Here is a 20427-nt window from a genome sequence, read left to right as displayed (position 1 = left end):
GCTGCTCATGAGGAATATTAAAACAAATGGCATAACTAAACTCCTCATTCTGATTTCTGAGGAACCAAGAGAAATTCCTCCACCGATAACTCAAAGAGCACATCTCTGTGTATGTGATGGAGAGAGAGACGGAGAGAAACAGAGCGAGAGAGTCTTAGTGTTTCTTCGAAGGTGTGAAATTTTAATGGAATCCTCCTCTCGTTATAGAATGTTAATGGTTTTCTTCCTCTCACTTAAACAGGCTTCCTTATTGTGAGCTCTACTGGTTTTGCTCTTCATATTGAAATTGTGACTTTGCTTAATGGATGTATTCTCATGCATAAGTGCGCTGCGTCGTCTATGAGGGAATGTCTCTTCCATTTCCATAAATTATATGCAGAAGTCTGGGGATGGATGTAATTTTGCCTGACAGAAAACCTCTCATGAGCTCCTCCAGCGTTGTGAAAGAGCACAGCGACTTCAAATTGATTTTCCTTGTTTCTCTCCCGTTGAATCTGCGGCTCTCCGGCTAGTCTCCTCCGAGTTAGTTTTATGAGGAAAGATGTAGTGACCTCATATGCAATTTTCTTTGAACATACAGTACAAAACAAAATGAATACATGCAAATGTATTTTGATATTCTGAAGTCTGGACACGTTAATAATCCACTCTGTGCTTTATTTAATAGTGCCGCAGTGATGAAATTGACTTAAACAGATCGTGAGAGAGCATTGAAGTCTTGTTTTCTTTTAAAACTTTCATTTGTTTCGTATGCTGCACAGTGAAATTACTTCTTAATGTATGACTGTCTGGTTTCATTTTGTCAAGGATGGTGTAGAACTTGTAACTTAATTCAGAATAACCTTGCAGAAGCCATTATAATGTGGTTTTCTCTAAATTCAGACATTATGGGATTATCCGACTACACATCCCATCACGAATATCTGATTTTCTGTATTTTAAACGACAGAGCGGGATGGAGGTTTGCACGGTGAGTTCACCGGTCTTCGGTTAAAAGGAATCTGTTGGGGATTCCAGTGAAAGGTCATCTAAGTGGAGTTTAGATCAGGATTTCCACACAGCACAGCGTGAGCCAATCAGTGCAGGGTGTGACACGGACATGTATTCTGTAAAGAGAGAAGAAGGCCAGTTCTTCAAAGTCTGAAAGAACAAAGGTCCAGGAGTAGTCTGGGTAAATGTTAAACGTTTACAGAATTCAGGGAAAGTGAGCTGGTGCAGAATTGTGAGAGCAGGTGCCGTTTTTTTTTTTTTTTCACGTTCCTCTAGGATCAGTATGGAATCATATTACGGAGTGTCATCATGTACAGGGTTCAACAAAGCGAGGACATATTGAAAATCTGTGATTTAAAAAAATAATTTAAACCTGGAAATAAACACACACAAAAAAAAAATTTTGTGCAAATTATAATTTTCTAACGGATTATGATTAATACGTTAAAAAAATAAACAAATTTGGGATGTAAAATGAAAAAAGAAACTACACTACTGATCAAGTCTCTTACGCTCACCAAGGCTGCATTTATTCGATCAAAAATACAGTAAAAACAGTAACGTTGTGAAATATTATTATAATTTAAAATAGTTGTTTTCGAATGTAATTTATTCCTGTGATGGCAAAGCTGAATTTTCAGCAGCATTTCTCCAGTCTTCAGTCCCATGATTCTTCAGAAATCATTCTAAAATGCTGATTTGGTGCTTCTTTTTATTATTATTAAAACAGTTGTGCTGCTTAATATTTTTGTGAAAACCATGATGCATTTTTTTCAGGATTCTTTGATGAATAGAAAGTTTAAAAGAACAGGATTTATTTTAAATATAAATATTTAACAATAATATAATGGGCTTTACTGTGACTTTTGATCAATTTAATGCATCTTTGCTAAATAAAAGTTTCTAAGCTAATTATTTAGCCGTGTATAGACGATCAGATGTTCTTGCTTCTATTGAAGTTTTGTACTCTAACTGTTATACTGATAAATTAATTTATGATAAAAAACAACAACATTTGCATTAAATTTGAAACAATAATGTAATAATTTTTCACTTGCGATTTCTTTTGGTTCCCATGCTAAGTATATTTTTGTGACTAGTGTTTTGTACATCTTTGTAGCTCCACCAAATGCTTCATGCAAAAGCCTGTAAAGGTTTCCATGTATAATTTATGAAGATATTATTGAAAATGTAGGATTTTCTGGTTCCATAACTTAGGAAATTGTTATAGTAGAGGGTGTACTGAACCTTGTAGAAACTCAATTAGTTTCTTTATGGTCAGAGTCGAGGGCTCCCTATGCTACTTGATTCTGAACCTGAAATGGTGTATTGCATTTTTAAAGAGTACAAAATTAGTCTGCTCCTCAAACTGTATAGGTTTGCATGGGTAGCTCCGGGGCCTCGACATACAGCTTAAAACTCCTGAAAAAATATTATAGGGCTGGAAACAAATAGGCAGCCTGGCACATTTAACTACGAAACACACGGTTCTAGGTATGTTTTTTTGCATAATGGCTTTCCTTGCTTTAGGGAGACAAGAATTGCTTCACATTTCTCACCTTGACATCGGTATTGTCCCACGGCATAGGAAATGCGCAGGGAGTCGGTGTGGGAAAGGGGGGAGTCGGGGCTCCCACGTCTCTCATTCCTATGCTGACAAATTAAAAAGGTTACATTAGATTTCTATCATCAAAGAGAATTAAGTTCTGTAAATGGAAGCGTAAAATGCCTCCTGGGCTTTCTTTCAGAACTATTTTAATCCGCGTTCGGCTCTGATGAAACAGGCCGGCGCAGAGCCTTGTATGTGACGGGGGACAGGTTTCTATCTTTCGCTTTCTTTTACAGCCTGTTCCTCATTTGCACACAATAAAGTGGCTTTCAGAAGGCTTTTTTAAGTGTAACATTGTGATTATGGTACAAATTGATTTCATTATGCAGCTGAATAAACGCATAAATGCATCAAGAGACACAGATTCTTTATCAGCCTCGTAATTGTGCACATTGCCACGAAGTACGGGGGGGCCATCATTTTCACTAATGCAGCAGTATTGCCAACCAGTGTGAGTTATCAGAGTATTGATATACCAGTCTGTATTGATTTTCTCTGTATCATTCAGAGCGTGAGCAGAAGATAATTTCAGCTTTCTCATTTAAATGATCGGCCTCCCTTTAATAACTCAGAGCGGGTATTAATGTAGCTGTCAGGTAAACCTCTGGCCGTCTTTCCTCATGTTGGTTGCTCATGGGAAATGATGCACTCCATAAGAAATAAAGCCCTTATTAAGAGAGCCAGAAGACGAGACCTCACCTGAATGCTGGGGGACTCTCATTAAAGCTGAGAAGAATATTGCGAAGGCCGCGGATTCACCTGCCTCTCTCTGCCGGAACGATTTCTTATTTGTTATGCATGTACTTTTGGCCTGTACATTCTGAAACATTATTTTATTTAAAGGTTCTAATGCTGCGCTTTCTGAACGCTGGTTTCATCTTAATTGGCTTGGCACCTCTTGACCACGATGAAGCGATGTTTAAAAGCTATTACTCAGTTATTCTAAAGGACAAAATAGCTTATAAATAAACCAATTTAGTTCATTATCAGGTCTAGAGAAATAAAGTGAGTGTTGGGGGTCAAAGGTCAACTGAACTGAAAACAGATGTGCAAATGCAAATTAATCAATGGATTATTTAATTAGTTATTTGTTAAATTCTGTACTCCTGCAAGAACTATAATAATTTCTTTTAAGCAAATATTTTATATTAGAGAGCTTTCATTTTAAGTGAAAAGATAATGGCTCTGCAGAGCTATGGACTATTATTAGATGTCATTCATACACATTCCCTGACATAGATTTGTATATATGTTATATGTTATATCACATAGGTTTCAACAAGTTACTCAAAGATATGAAATGAAGGAAAACTTTTCTTGAAACACCTTTTCACCATAAATTATATGCTGACAAATGATCAGTGAGCTCTGAGATTTTAAAATGGCGTGGATATGTGTTGCACAGAAAAACTAATGCCAATTCTTTCGAATGTGACCCAGTATGTGGTCTGATACATTTGCAGCATTGCCATCATGTGAAATGAGAAAAAGTGAACCATCCCTTCTTTAGAGAATAACAGTCATGCGTCTTGAGATACACAGAGAATATTTAAAGCCCTGTGCGATACGGGTCACATTCTCGTCTATTTCCGTGTAAGTAAGAGAGTCTGAGGGTGAAAATTGTTTTCACCTCTCTGTTGAGATCATTTAAATGCATAACATCAAATCTGCTCTTCCTGCAGATGTGGACTCAAGCATGTCAGTGTTTACTGATGTGTTTTCTTTAGACTAAAAACAAACAGACACCTGGCTACGTCGATGTGGTACTGTATTCTTTGTGAAAATGAGTAATTGCATGCAATGTGAGGAATTCACTTAGCATTTCACTGACAAAAAGTTTTGATGACATAATCTCGTCCATTAATTCTTATTTTATCTTTTAGAGGGATACTTTATTCTTCAAAATATATTCCTTCATTTATGTTCCAAAGAAGAAAGTCAGACAGTCCTGGAATTACATCATGGTGATAAAATGAATTTTCATTTTTTTGTGAACTACTTTAAATAGTTTTTTCAGTATGCATTTGTTGCTATAATATATATATATTATATATCGTTAGTGATCCTATACAATTTTTACAAAAAATGAATGGGAAAACAGGCATTCTTTTATAATTTTTTCCTTGTTATATTGTTTATAATGAATTGATTGAGGAATACTAAGGTTTATATCTAACTTTCACTACCCTATTCAGTTTTTAATGACATCACGAGTCACTAAAGACCTGAGGTATGCGTTTATATACATATTTGTAACTGAACCCTTTACAGTAACTCTGTAACTTTGCTCTGTTTATGTAGCATTCCAACCAGCCTGACATAGTAACATTGTCTCAACCAATGGTGTAAGTTTGGGGTGGGGTTATGTTGTTGTTTTTTTCAATGGCACAATGGCAGTTGAGTAGAGTGTTTGGGAAACCTGTCTAACAGTTTAAATAATGCACATCTTATATTAAGTCTAATTTTCCAGAGAAAAAATGTTGGAGAGAACATTTAAGAGAAGTAAATTCACTCCTCATTTTTGAAATTGCAATTGGTGGCACTGAAATTATACCAAACACATTTAACATTTAAACATCTGACTAACAACAAATTTTATTGTAAGGCGTATTGAAGCATTTCCGAGCTCCGTTCTGCTCATGAATCATCGTTAACAGTTCTTCTCTAGAGTCCTAATGTACTGCATTTTACATTTTGGCCTTTAATGAAAGGCACAAGAGATTAATAAATGGGCATTGATGTATTTTTTTTTGTTTGCACTCAGCCTTTCCTTTCTCTCCAGAGCCACATACTGTACAACACACTTGGTGATTAATCCATGAGTTGCATCAGTGAGATGGCGAACATGTTCACCGTGGCCTTCCTATCACGGCACAGGCCACATCCCAGTGTGTGCGTGGCATGTTAGAGCACCTGAGTGGAGCAGACACGGCCAACCAGGTGTAAAATCAGCAAGGCCCGTACCAGAATGCATGGTGACAGCTCTTCATGCTTGGTAGCCTTCATCTATCCTGCTTTCGACCCACACCTAGTCCGCATCCAGCCCTCCCGATTTCTCCCCCCGCCTTCCCGAGCTCTTCACACCAGAGCCTCCTCCATTTATCTCCATCCTGCAGGTCACACATGCACAGCGGGCACTAATGAGTCTGTCCTGCTGTCCCTGTCACCTGCACTGATTGATTGATTTATTAACTTTACAGAAGAGATTCACCGTGCCGCAATATCGAAGTCCCTCGTTTGGGTTCTTTACATTGTGGCCACAAAAACTTGAAAGGAAAAGAGCAGGAAAACACTTTACTTTTTTTCTGCTATGCTTAAAGTCACGATGAAACAGAAGTAGCTACAGATCTTTTCTTCCATATTGTGAGGTACATCCGAGTGTGATGAATTATGGAAAAAGGAAAAATGTAAGTGTAAATGTAAAACCAATGCTTGGTTCTTGAGACCGTTGTTTGATTGGATTATGAGATGTGGGCATTGCACTCAAAATTAGAGGCAGATGAACATGAGATTGTAGGGACGGGATGATAGGAGTCATTTGTCATTTTCATTTGAAGGTCCAGTTATGATATTTTGATTGAACCTATAAAGCCTACTGTATCATATTTGATACACAAATTTCTAAGGGCTATACATTTATGAACATTATCAAAACTTGATTAAAACAATACCTTCTGTCGTCTGATCATTTATACTATTTATCAAGTAAAAGGCCATTTAGTATATTTCTTAAAAACGTCTACCATTTTTAGAAATTAAATGTAAGAATAACTTTTATTTTGTTAGTAAAATATTAGGATGAAAACTTACTGGACTGAAGCAACTTACTGTAGATTTACATGGTTATCCTTTTTTTTTTTTTTTTATGTAAAAATGTAAGTATCAAATATGATTCATCAGACTTCTGACATATTATTGGGAGATATAGAGTGACAACTGATATTTAAATGCATTTTATCCAAGTAGTCTTCTATATTGTTATAAAAATCTCATTGATTTACATTACAAGCTATCAGAATTTGATCTTACTTTTTCGCCATATTAATATCAGCAGCTGCATCAAATGGGGGGGGGGGGGGGGTAGTTCCGCCATATCAAATGGGCCATAAAAGCCCTTTGTTCTCTAAGTTCAATAAACTTCCATTTATTTATTTTTTCATATGTCAGGCTTTACAGTGTTAAATATTACAAGGTCAAAACAAAATTTAAATATGAACCATATGCTAAAATGTTCACAATAAGATCAATAACGTGCATTCAGAAAACAGACTGACTTTAAACACGTTTGTGTCTCTGAAGAGGTAGCAGTCCACCCACAGGAAAGAACGGTTTCTTGGTGTTTCAAGGTGTTGGGTTTTTCGTGTATATATGTTTGGTTGAAAAATGTGTTCCCTGAAGAAAGTGCTGTGTTTGGGTAGACTGCATCCACCATCATAAGCTGCCAAGCCTTTGGCTATGTAATGTTTCATCCTTTTCTACCAAGTGCGTCTTCAAAGGGAGTCGGGTTTAGCAACGTGCAGGGAGGGAGAAAAGAGTGGGAAAGAAAATAATGCGGTGATGGAAATGAATAAGCGCACACACACATAGGTGTTCACATCTTTCGGCAGCTGCTGGCATCGCAGCGGTGAAGCCATTGTTGCTTAGGAGGAGAGACAGAACAACAAAGAAAGTGCTATCAGGAGCTCCCACGTTCTGCCTTCTCTGGCCTGCTCTCTGCCTCGTTCTGAGGCAACTAATGCGATAAGAGGCACGTGCTAAATCGCGAGGAGAGAGGGGAAGAGAGAGCGAAACAAAGAAAGAAAGAGTGGGAGATGGAAAGGGCACTGTTAGAAAAGAGCATTTCCCTCTTTGAGCTCAACCTGCTTGAAGGGGCCTCCAGAGTCCAGCGTTCTTTGTGCTTCCAGTATTAAACTGCACTGCGGATACCTGCAACATTGATGATAACTGGAGCATTTTGATGTTTTATGGAGATCTGTTGGTGCTTTGTTTTCTTTCGCCGCGTTTGTTCATTTGCTTTGAGGATGCTTGGTAATTTGGTTACTGTGCCCCTCCTCTGAGCTTGTTATCACATGCTGTTGGTATCCTGAATCAATGGGGTCTCTCACGCCTTCAGATGACTTGGTTTGTTTGGGCTGTTCTTACTAAGAAGAACTGACTTTATTATTGAGTGTATACTGTACACTCATGGGGCAACCGGTAGCATGAATCATACATGTTAGCCAAGTTCAGCATTTGAGTCTGCAGTGTTGATTCTGTGCTGGACAGTTTCTTGCGAGTGATTGGATGGATGGATGGATGGATGGATGGATGGATGGATGGATGGATGGATGGATGGATGGATGGATGGATGGATGGATGGATGGATGGATGGATGGATGGATGGATGGATGGATGGATGGATGGATGGCGGTTACCATCCATCCATCCATCCATCCATCCATCCATCCAATCACTCGCAAGAAACTGTGGATGGATGGATGGATGGATGGATTAGATAGATAGATAGATAGATAGATAGATAGATAGATAGATAGATAGACATTTGTAAAAAATGTGAAATATCTGTAAAAAATATTTTCTTGATTTGTCATCACAACTTGTTTTATTTTTTGATGTGGTTCAGATAACAATATTTTAAGTTTCTATTTATTAAACCAAACTAATTCGTTGCATTAACTCAAAATTTTATTTTAACGAACTCAAAAAGTTAAACCAACAATAATTTTACAGTATAGATACAGTAGATAGAATTGTAAATTAATTTAGTATTTTATCATATTATATCTTAATATGAAATAATACAATAAAATATAGAAAATACTAAATAATATTATAATATAATATGATAATTGTGATAATTTGAATATGATAATATGTTTATCACAGTCATTGGAATGTTATTTTTTATATTATTAATATGAAAACAATGTTTTTCAAATTGTATCATAGATTTATGTTTGAAATGATACATTTTTGAAAGGAAATTTGTGTTTAGTTTGCTGTATCATATTATATGATATGATAAAAAATGTATGTTACATAAATTGTATAGTATATTGTCATATAAAAATGTTAAAATTGCTTAAAATAAAAATTATTTACAAAATTATAAAAAAATTGCTTAAATATTTTATAATATTATATTGCATTGTTAAAACAAAATTACATCATAATTGATCAGAGATAAAATTTTATTATTTAACCTTCATGAACCAGACTGGAAGAACACTATGTGATTAGTGTTTCTTTGTATTAAGTTTAAATTGTGAAATTGTTTCATACTTTCCTGAATGTCAGAATCTGAAACCATAGGTACACTAGTTCAATCGGCATGGCATGACATGGATAGAAAAATGTCTGAATGGACCTGAAAGAGAGACTTTAGTCAAAAACATTCTGAATTTAAAGCTCATTGTCGTTCCTTCCACTGAAATCCTGTATCCATGGATGTGTGTTCCTAAGGAACGCCAAGGCATTTATCTCCAACATCAAAGCGTTTATCTCCAATCAAAGCCCCTGTGAGCAGGTCTGTTTGTTTAATTGGACAACATCCACAGCGATTTAAAGCCAGCTATGCAAAGAGATCAGATATCTTTGTCTGGATGAGGTCAGCTGTGTGGTATCTCAACTTCACAAACTCTCAAACCACAAAGCCCTGATCAAACTTAAACTTTGTGCGTTTTGGCTAAATTGAGGGAAAGGAAATTTGAGACTGAGTTATGTGTAATTAGAGTCATAAAAAGTGAACCACTCACATAATACCCACACCGAGATCATAGGGACTCGGCCAACGGATGCCACTGATCGGAAAGTTCAAGAACTTCTCCTGTGATAACTATATAATGTTCCCACCAACAGTGTACAGTACAGAGGCTGTCGTCATGACAACAAGGTGGCAACACTTACTCAGTGGACCAGGCAGGGAGAATAACAAGAATTTATTGGACATTAAGGAGGAAGGCTTTGGAGAATATAACCATTAGGCACCGGCAATATTGGTCACGGTGTACAAAACATCACATTAGAGGATGAGACAGCCCAACATATACCCCCTATGCAGTATTAAGTTATATATGCATGTACAAATCCAATAAAATTCACATGAACGACCAGAATGAAAATTTAATGTGGACTGTATATACATATAGTTACTTTTTTCTCTCTCTCTCTATACCAAAGTGAAATAAATCTAACAATATTGTAACCTATTACCAATGCTGGCTTAATGCCACAGACTAAAGTGTGGAGCAAATTGGATAATTTGTCATAATATAACCTTAGGAAATCTGGGAGAGTAGGACTCTTCACAAAAGTAGAAGTAATGGCCAATTATCCCAGTGAACAGTCAAGTGTCAGACAGCTGGGGAACACAGGGAATGGTAACAGTGAGGGTAACACGGCTTACTGCTGTGGCTTGCCTGCATATTTCTTTTCCATTGTGTTGTGGAGACTTTGAAAGCCACATTATGTTCACATGAAAAATTGGAACTTTCTGTGGAGATTACCACCCAGTGTTTTCCCCACACAAAAATACAATTCTTAACCTAATTTAGTTTCCCACTGCAATTTGGTTACAGCAGAGACACAAAAACAGATGCATCTTACCGAAAGATCACTTTAATCTCAATCAGAATGTGCATCTTTCTTTTAAATTGTTCTTTCTCATGGATAAAACACAAGAATTGATGGGCAAAAAAATAATAATAATTTACTCACCCACATGTTGTTCTAAACCTGAGCAAGAAAGTTACAAGGAACACAGACTAAAGCGTTCAAGCTTCAAAAAGCACCATAAAAGTGGCGTAAATAAGTTTTCTGAAGCCAGATAGACTTTGGGTAGGAAGTAGATTAAAATTTGTCGTTATTCACTCAAAATCTTGACATCCACCTAATAGCTCTCTGTGTTACGCTTTCTGATTCATGAACAAATCATTCTTGTAAGTCTGATCTCTCAATGAATCTTGATTCAGTTTACAAAACCTGTCTGAATTTCATTATCTGTCATTATAATTTAAGAATGATAATGATAAACTGAAAAAAAAAAGAAGCTAAATATAAGTTTCATTTTATCATATTATATTAATAATGTTTCCTTTTAAATATTATTAATATTCATTTAAAATTAATACATCTATTATTATTATATTACGTTTTATGGACCACAGTGAAAGAACACTTAATTTCCCAGAATGCACTGGAATTGGAATTAAAAGTCAATAAATGTTGAATCTGTCTGATCTAGTCACACTTGATTCTGACTTGATTCTGTCACATTAAGTTGTCGTATGACTTCAGAAGTCTTGAAATATAGCTACACTGTAAAAAATTTGCTGTAATTATGCAGCTGCTTGCCAGTAACTTACTGTAGATTTAAATTGATGTTATTTACTGGCAACAGTTTGTTCAAAGTTAAATGAACATTAAACATTAACAAGTCTTTGTCTTTACAGAATAAAACTATAAAATAACAACCTAATGCAAAGCATTCTGGGAACCAGAAATCTTCATCAACCTTTTTTTGTTTTTGTTTTCCTTCAGATTTTGGTTCCCAGAATGCTTTGCATGAGGTTGTTATTTTAGTTTTATTCTGTACAGATAAAGACTTGTTAATGTTTAATGTTCATTTAACTTTGAACAAACTGTTGCCAGTAAATAACATTAATTTAAATCTACAGTAAGTTACTGGCAAGCAGCTGCCAGTAATACTGTAATTTCTACAGATTTTTTTTACAGTGTACCTACTTTTCTAGTGATTTTTGCGTTCAACATAAGTTTGAAATTACATATGGGTGAGTGACTGCTGACAAAATGTTCATAATATTGAATTCAAAATGAATTATTCCTTTAATACCAGAATGCCAAACCAATGAATCGAATCAAATCAAAACAACACGGCGGTTACCCAGTGCTATCTTGAATCTAAAAGCTATACGGAGGCTATCGGTGCGAGAGAACTGTGCTTAAAGCCAAACCATCAGTCATTCTCTGTAATTATGATGCTTCTCATTTGTCTTCTCTTTTGTGTGGCGAACACTTAGAGATTATTCACAGTAGATGAGCACATTCTGCTTCAAGGATGTGCTCCATCCTGCTGAAAAGCCAGCCATGAAATACAGCCCGACAAGAAATTGGCAGAAATGTTCACAGTCATCAATGCCGTGAGTGACGTCATCGTTCTCGGTGAAGCTTTTGGTTTCAGCAAGCCTCAGTACCACTCATATTTTCAGCATGTGTGGTAAGACCTAGGTAGCTTTGAAATTTGTAACACGATTCCCCTGCCCACAGGACATTTGCACAATGGATGCTGTCTCTGCATGTGTTTGTCGAATGGAAGTAATTCATAAAGCTTGCCACTCGAATACATTTCCTAATCTTTCAGCTCTAGTGAATAGGGAATCAAAATGCTGTGTGTTGTAATGATTATCCTTCCCTGCTTGTCGAGTTCGCATGTCTCTGAAACAATCCAAAAGCAAACATATAGATTTTTTTTTTGGGGATCCTGTAATCTTGTCAATTAAAAATTATGGAGGCTGAAATGCCAAATGTCGGCTCACATTTCCTGTTGTATTTCAGAGCAATATGTCCTCAGATGAGGTAAGCACTTTGTAATTGGCACAATTACTGCACAGAGTTTTAGTTAAATGAAAACTGTTAATCTCCCAAAGCAACTGTCAGATATTTCACAGATGAAGAATGGAAGGAATGATTGGGAACTGAACAATGCAAACAGTTGTAAATTTGGAGAGGCTGCTGCTGTGGATGCCAAATATTCATAGTGATGTGATATATTTTTGTCCTTTTTGTTGAGAGAGCACAGGAAATGAGAAGAAGAATGCACTGTAAAAAAATATTGTTGGTTTAACTTAAAAAAGTAAGTTAACTGGTTGCCTTAAAATATTGAGTTCATTGAAATAAAAAATGTTAATACAATGAAGGAGATTGATTTAAAGGGATGGTTCGGAGTAATTTCAACCTAGGGTCCTTTGCACCATGACCTTGAGACAAACCCCCCACCCCCGAAGCCTTTTTTCCCTTGGTCGGACATTATTAAAGTTAGAGCTTATTTAGAAATATCAGCCGAATGGCTTATAGTGCAGGCGCTAATGGATCTCGTAAATTAAATTAACAATTTAAATTAAATTAAAAACTAAAATTAAAAATGAAAAATGAAAATACAAAAATAAAAGATAGTAGTAAATACTATTCTATTCAAAATAGTAATAAATTCTAAAATAGTATATCAATAAAAAAAATAAAAATAAAAAAAACACTGGTTGAATAATGTTTTTAAAGTGTTCACAGTGCCACAGTGTTTGGATCAACCAATGGCTTTGGTTTGGGGCGTGGCTATGTGTTTGTTTGACCAATAAAAGTCATTTTAGTTGACTATTGCTAGCTGTGCTACAATTACACACATTAGTAATCATGTAAAATCTGCTTTGAAATTTGAGGGGAGGAAAATTGTGAACATCCTTAAACATCCAATGAAGGTAATGAGGTTTTGTGCATGAGCATTTTGTCAACCCTCCTACGCTCTTACATTAAAAAGAAAACTAGACAGCTATGGAGCAAGACAGGTTTTTCTAATTGTTTTGTTCTCATTTCTGTTTACATCCTTGATATTCATGATTTGCATGATTTATGTTCTTGTTGTGTTGATGAGACTTTTATCTTTTTATTCTTGCGATTTTGGTTGGCAGTACCATCTCACTCCTGAGTACTGGTCCTCACAGTAATCATTACCTCTATTGAATTTCGCTCTCCGGGGAAAGACTTGACTGCCAAGCAGTGCGGCCTGAGCAACCCCTCTTCATGATTGAACGAAAAAGACTTCTCTCGAGTAGCTAAACATGCTTGGAATAAGTTTGAGTGCAATGGTTGGGAAAATTATGGGGGGAGGGAGGGTTAAAGGAGCTGAAAAGAGATCTATCAAAATGCCATCTCTTTGCCGATTTACCGTATTCCCTCTTTTTATCTCCACATTGTGCAGTGAGATCTTTGTTTGTACTAGTCTGCCCATCTGTCTCCCTCCTCGATCTCTGAAGCATTTACAGAAACATTCACCAAGGATCGTTTGGCCAGTCATGTCACACTTGCACTTGAAAATGAAAGAATATGAATGCTATTCATGCAGTTTCGTAAGTGCCCCACAGGCAGAAATGGGTTTATTCAACCCACATATCTTCTGTGGGTTTCACGCTTTGAAACTACAAGCATAACTCATTTGCTAGTTAAATTAAAAACCCAAGTCAATGACGTATGTCTGGTAGCGCTGCCTTTTTTGTCATTGTGTTTGAATCAGAAATCTGGTAAACGCGAGTCTAGAACTTCACAGCAACTCACATTCAAGTTTCCGAGCAGACAGGACTCCTACCTGCTCGCCTTTCTAATCGCCTTCTTATCTAAGTAGCTCAGAACCAATTGCTGAGCTGATAGACTTTAAACCTCCCGACACCCGCTGTGAGAGCGGCTCTATACTGTTGACTCTTGGGATCATTTTAGCACAGTGTCTGACTGCTTAAAATACTCTATTTCAGATATTACATCTCTGTGTGTACAGGCAAGCAATTTTTGAACGTGCATGGTGTCGAGCTGAAAAGAAGAAGCTGTGATGTATGTGATCAGATTGAGCTTTTGAACATTCTCATCTTACTGGCAAATTTGGGGGGACGAAGCTTAGCAGCGCTATTTCCATTTCACACTTACAGAATATCAATAGGGAAGGTGCGGGCGCATCACGTATTGAGCGGAGGCATTTCATCTTCACTTACATTATGATCTTATGCATGATCAAGCGACAGATCTTTGAACTTCCACCTTGCATGGAAGACACGCCATTCTTTTATCTGTCTTGCCACTGTCTTGTTGCAGTTTTAATGCAGCAGCTGAAGGCTGTGGTTTTCACTACGTGACACGCTGCATGGAACTCTTCACCATGTGTGCTTTATCACTTTAACCATACGTCTCAAAGGGACATGACCTTGTTGGTGATTGTCCTTTAACAATGATAAGCGTATCAAAGCTGAGATGAGATGATTAGAGTGCAGTTTTCTGTGGTTATATACTTTTAAACCAAATGAGGTGAATTTCCCCTAAGTAATTGTGTCTCTCAAGGTGTCATCAAGTTCAGCTATTGTGGTGTTCTCGAAAAAATAATGTAATAAATAATAACGTGTGTATATATATATATATATATATATATATATATATATATATATATATATATATATTATTTCTTACATTATTTTTTCAATTAATAACATTTTTAAATAAATAATTTAATTATTATTAAATTATTTTTTCGAGAACATCACAATATATATGTATATATATATATATATATATATATATATATATATATATATATATATATATATATAAACACGCACACTACGGCCGAATCACAGCCGTGCTGATATAGATCAATATTGCATGGCTACTGGTATGATATTGCTCATTTATAGAACATAATCGTTTAATTACATTTGCTTAAAATATTTCATTCTAAATTACAGTTCGTTTTTAATTAAAATATTTATTATATTAGAATATAATATTTAATATAATTTTGTTTAACATCTATACAAATAATTAATATTATATTATTCTTAAAAATGACCCTGTGCTTTCCCATGCTTTGACCTTACAAATAATTGAATTATTTAAGCACAAGGGCTTATGGGTATTTTTGTATTTTTCTCAGCCTTGATTTTGGACTTAAAGGAGAACTCCGGAAATCGGTGTTGCCTACACCGTGTTATCCTCTTTTTAAAATTTGCACCCTGTTGACTTCAATGGGGCAAGTTTTAAACCTGCTTTTAGCCTCTTAACATCCTTGATGTGTCATTACAAGTGCCCAGCCAATGTGAGTGATTCCTTCAGAGTGAACACGTTGAATCTGCTGTCAATTGTCGACTACTGTGGACTTCGACCGAAAACAGGAAATAAATACAGGTATGTGCGCTGGCCGAATTAACTTCATTTTTATTCATATCTTTCACATCTACTGCAGTCAGATTCAACGTGTTCACTCTGAAGGAATCACTCACATTGGCTGTGCACTTGTAATGACACATCAAGGATGTTAAGAGGCTAAAAGCAGGTTTAAAACTTGCCCCATTGAAGTCAACAGGGTGCAAATTTTAAAAAGAGGATAACACGGTGTAGGCAACACCAATTTTTGTCGTTGTTGTCTGTACTGACAGCACTCCAAATTTACAAAAAAATTAGCTCAATGTTAAAATTGACTGGAGTTCTCCTTTAATTATATGGATTTTGAACCCAAGGGTAGAGCACTGTATTTATTTGTCTTATTATTCTAAAATGTGACATTTGAAGTGTGTTTAATATTTAATTAATAGTTCATTGGGACCTACAGTTTAGTTTGATATGCACTTACTAAGTGACAAAACATTCTTATTTCCTGCTTTCCCATACATTTATTTAGTTTTTTGGTACCTTAAATGATTTCAATAACATTCATATCAGCTATACAGACATGAATACACATATCACATTGCAATGTACGTAAATGTGGGGAAATGTCAGGGTGTTTTCTGTTATGCTCTGTAAGATAATTGACTGGTTATTGATGATTCAGGCTATGTATTGTAGGTCAGTGGACTATCTATTAAAGGTGGAAGAGATACCACCCTTTTACTTAATGGAAAATTCTATCCAAGGCAACCATTATTACTTGAATCCTTAAAATAAAGTCTAGACATACATTGTATGCATCTCAATAAGTCCTTTCTACTACTTCTTTTCTGTGTGTGGGGTTCTGTCCTCATTTGAATGCTTATCAGGTTAAGATTCACATTAGCTTGGTTGTTTGAAGCTGGCAGCTAATTTATTAAAGAACATCCTCCATTCTGCAGGCAGACACTGCTTTTGAGTAAACCATTGACACTCCTTCCTCTTTATTAAAATGTTCCGCTGCTTTTCCCTTGTACGTCTTAATCTGAAATATATCACGGAAAATATCGGCAAGCTCATCAAAATGCAGAAAGGAACGGCACACTTAGGTTTCTTAATTGTTTTAAAAGCCTCACAGTCATTACATGTCTGACATAACAGCGCAAGTCTAGAGCACCTCCAAATCATTTTTAAAAAAAGGAAAGGTAATAACCTTTAAGTGCTTTCTGAGTAAAACCATAATAGGAAAAGAATTCGTGCCTCTGCTTATGATATTAAATGCATTACCTCTGAATAATTTTCATTCAAACACAGACACATAAGTGCAAATGAGGTTCAGTTCTGTCTTGTCCGTGAGCAAAAGATTGCACCTATGGCGGCATCGCGTCTCCAGCTGTGACTTGCCGTTCTGTATTGTTGCTATCTGTCAGAAGTTAATGACGGATGCGTCGCCTGTAACGGTAAATTCATAACTTCTTAATGTGTCTGGATGCATCTTGCATATACATTACATGCTGCTGCCCCGATGACTTGCCAAGCTGTCAAGGGAAAGATTCGCTGAAGTCAACGACTCAAATTGAGAATGAGAGCCATAAAGGGACCGTGTCTGCTGGAGATGGAGGGGGGCGATATATTGTGTGAGTGCATGATCCGCTCCAGGGCCAGATGTTCCACTTGACAGGCCCCTTGAGTGGAGGGCAGTTCTGCCAGCTGTCTTCATTCCTAGCGTACATGCAGCCATTTGTTGGTGGAGTGTTGAAAGCGGAGGGACAATCAACAGAACTGCTTTACACTACAATCCCACCATTGCAACTGTTGTCCAAAACAAATAGTCCCGTGAAATTGCAGTTTAACCAACAGTGCTTTTGTTTACCGCGACACCGTTTCATCATGCACCGGACAAATCAGAAAGAATTATTGCCCTGCCTCTGTTCCAGGTGAAGCCTTTTGCGTTTACCTTTTTCCCAAGTATAATGCATGATAATAACAGAATTCATTCATCAAAGGCTCCGGCTGTTATTCCCTGGAAAGAGTTATATTTAACTTGGATAGGTCACAGCATTTTCCAGCAGGCTCTGCTGAGAATATGAGCCTGAAGAATTATGACTTTTCTGACCCAGGTGTGGGCATTATTCATGCTTAAGGTCTGATCGCTAGTGCTACGAGAACGTGAGTAAGAGCTGCCGCTGACTGTTTAAAAATGTCAGGACTTTTCTCAAAGTCTTTGGCCTAGTTGTGGAAACTTGAAGAGGACATTTTAGTGGCATGTCATTGGTTTCTAGTACTAGTGGCATTTTTGGATGTGACAACGTGTCGTTTTCTTCTGGTTTATATTTTGCTGTTATTTGTCTACTGCATTTGAAATGACATGTGAGTGAATTGTGAATTTCACTGAATAGAAATAGAATAACTAAATAGAAAGTTGATATTAGATATAGATTTTTTTGTTGCAATGTAAAAGTCTTTACTGTCCCATCACTGTAATGCATCCTCACTGAATAAAAGTATTATTTTTTTTCAAATTAATTGTATTAATATTTTACTGACCAACTGTTCACTTTGGCTGAAAATTCATGATAGAAACATTTTCTATAGGCTATATTAGGTATTAGGCTTTTTAATTGTCACACTTCATTTTTTATTTTTTACGAAAAGGTTCTTCTGCACACAGTTCCATAAAAACCGTTAGTGTCTCACAGTTTAAATACGTTCAGAGTCAAGTCTCAGTATTACATAAGCTAATCTTTGCATCTCTTCTTGTTTTTTACAGCTGGAACAACGTATATCTTTGGGAAGGGAGGAGGCGTCATAACCTTTAACTGGCCAGCCAACGAGCGCCCGAGCACCCGTACGGACAGGCTGACAGTGGGCTTTAGCACCTCTCTCAAGGATGGCATCCTGATCCGCATCGACAGTGCCCCCGGCCTGGGAGACTACCTCATGCTCCACATTGTAAGTCAGAGCTTTTTCTAATGTCGACCTTAACACCAGTCTAACCCTAACCTGATCGCCCACATCTAGAAATGTCAATACTAAAGGTCAACAACAGACATTTCACATTTGAATATCTCTACAACCCTTTAACATGTTTGGAAGTAGCCAGAGCACACAGTAGACGTGTAGAGATCTGAAACACTGTTCACACCGAATTTGACTAGTAAGCTGTCGAAGCATGAGTCTGTCTACTCTGGAAGTGCTGAAGCTGTACATCGTCTCTGAATGTTGACTTAAGGCCTGTTTAACACTAGATGCGTAAGCAAAGCGTAAGCAGCTTGTATTTTTTTCAGTGCCCATGTTGGCTAAAATACACCAGAGTTAAAGGGATACTCCACTTTAAAATGAAAATTCTGTCATCATATACTCACCCTCATGTTGTTTCAAACCTGTATGAATTTATTTCTTCTGCTGAACAGAAAGGAAGATATTTAGAAGAATATCAGTAACCAGACAGTTTCTGGACTCATTGACTTCCATAGTATATTTTTTTCCTACTATGGAAGTCAATGAGACCAGAAACTGTCTGGTTACTGACATTCTTCTAAATATCTTCCTTTCTGTTCAGCAGAAGAAAGAAATTCATACAGGTTTGAAACAACATGAGGGTGAATATATGATGACAGAATTTTCATTTTAAAGTGGAGTATCCCTTTAACATGAAACAGCACATTTCACCATAAAATCATAAAATATAAGTGAGGTGTTCCATGTTTCACAGTCACTGTACGACATTCAGCACTGTGAGAAAAAAAAAAAATACATGAAAACACATTATTGCCAGGAGTTTTTTTCTTTCCAAACCTCAAAAGCCTGTTTAATGGATTAAAAACTAGAGGTATATCTTAATTTTAAGATTGCTTTTATCATGTAAACTACAAATACAGCATGATATATAGTAGGGGTGCAACGGTTCAAATTGCTCACGGTTCGGTTTGTATCACGGTTTTAGGTTCACGGTTTCGGTATGGTTCGGTATGTGCTATGTTCAGGGAGAAAACGACTACTGTCAAATAAAAATAAAGAAAAAAAAGAACAAATAATCTAACTACAAGCAACATGTTCGAGCATACGGCACTTGCATTAAACAAAGTTTACCAAGAGTGACCGTTTTGTTCATGTTTTTTGATTATCGCTGTTGTAATGTATTATTGGGGAGCCGGCATGTGCATCCATCGACAGAAACACACATTAGAGAAACTGTCTGTTTTACGCATTGTTATTTTCAACAAACCAGATTATAGATGCGTCATTAGATTTGAGATCAACCGCGGTGCAAGTGCGTCCCGAACCGTGGGTGGAGAAAGGTACGGTTCGTTTTTTTTACCGAGAACCGTTACACCCCTAATACATAGTATGTGTTAGAGATGCGCGGTTGGCGGTTACAGCCACGGACTCCGCGGATAAACTGCGGATCGGGCGGATGACGTGACGAAAAATAATATTTTAATTAAATTCGGGCGGGTGGCGGGCAGTTGAACCAATCAAATGAAAGTCTCGCGGCTGTCATCAGCAGCGCCTTACATCGCCCAATCAGCGGATCGGCGGGCGGGTGCGGTTTTGAAAATTGGTCAAAAACGTTGGTGCAGATGGATGGCGGACGGATGATGAGTTTTGTGATGTGGTTGCGGATGAAATAATAGCCCATCCGCGCATCTCTAGTATGTGTGGAAGGTGAACACATGGTTGCATCACTTCAGCGTATGCTGCCCATCATAAACCAAAGCACGTGACAGACAATGGTCAGAGGAGAACAACTGAAAAAGGAGACACAACAGACTAGGGCTCGATAGCACAATCTTAATACCGTAATATCGTTATCAAATCGATACCATCCCAAATACTTTTAAACATTGTTTCTTGTGTGGCAGCACACTGGAGCTTTCATGTTATTTAAACGATGCAATCTTATGTATGTA

The 20427-nt window shown here is 36.8% G+C and overlaps 1 protein-coding gene across 21 annotated transcripts in view; it reads left to right on the top strand.

Moving 5' to 3' along the window:
* The window catches only part of nrxn3a (neurexin 3a), a 285254-nt gene that overhangs the window by 196369 nt on the left and 68458 nt on the right, over positions 1–20427 (top strand). For all 21 annotated transcript variants that reach the window (XR_014603916.1, XR_014603917.1, XR_014603918.1 and 18 more), the window contains one exon: positions 18285–18466. Coding sequence is in view for 16 of the 21 variants with exons in the window: in XM_084096195.1 (XP_083952321.1) it covers positions 18285–18466 (182 nt within the window). In the remaining 5 variants the exon portion in view is untranslated. The remainder of the gene's footprint in view (positions 1–18284; positions 18467–20427) is intronic.

This window comes from Abramis brama (genome assembly GCF_963993115.1).
Source record: "Abramis brama genome assembly, chromosome: 21".
NCBI lineage: Eukaryota > Metazoa > Chordata > Actinopteri > Cypriniformes > Leuciscidae > Abramis > Abramis brama.
The sequence above is the reverse complement of the archived record's forward strand: the minus strand, read 5'-3'. Positions and strand labels throughout refer to the sequence as shown.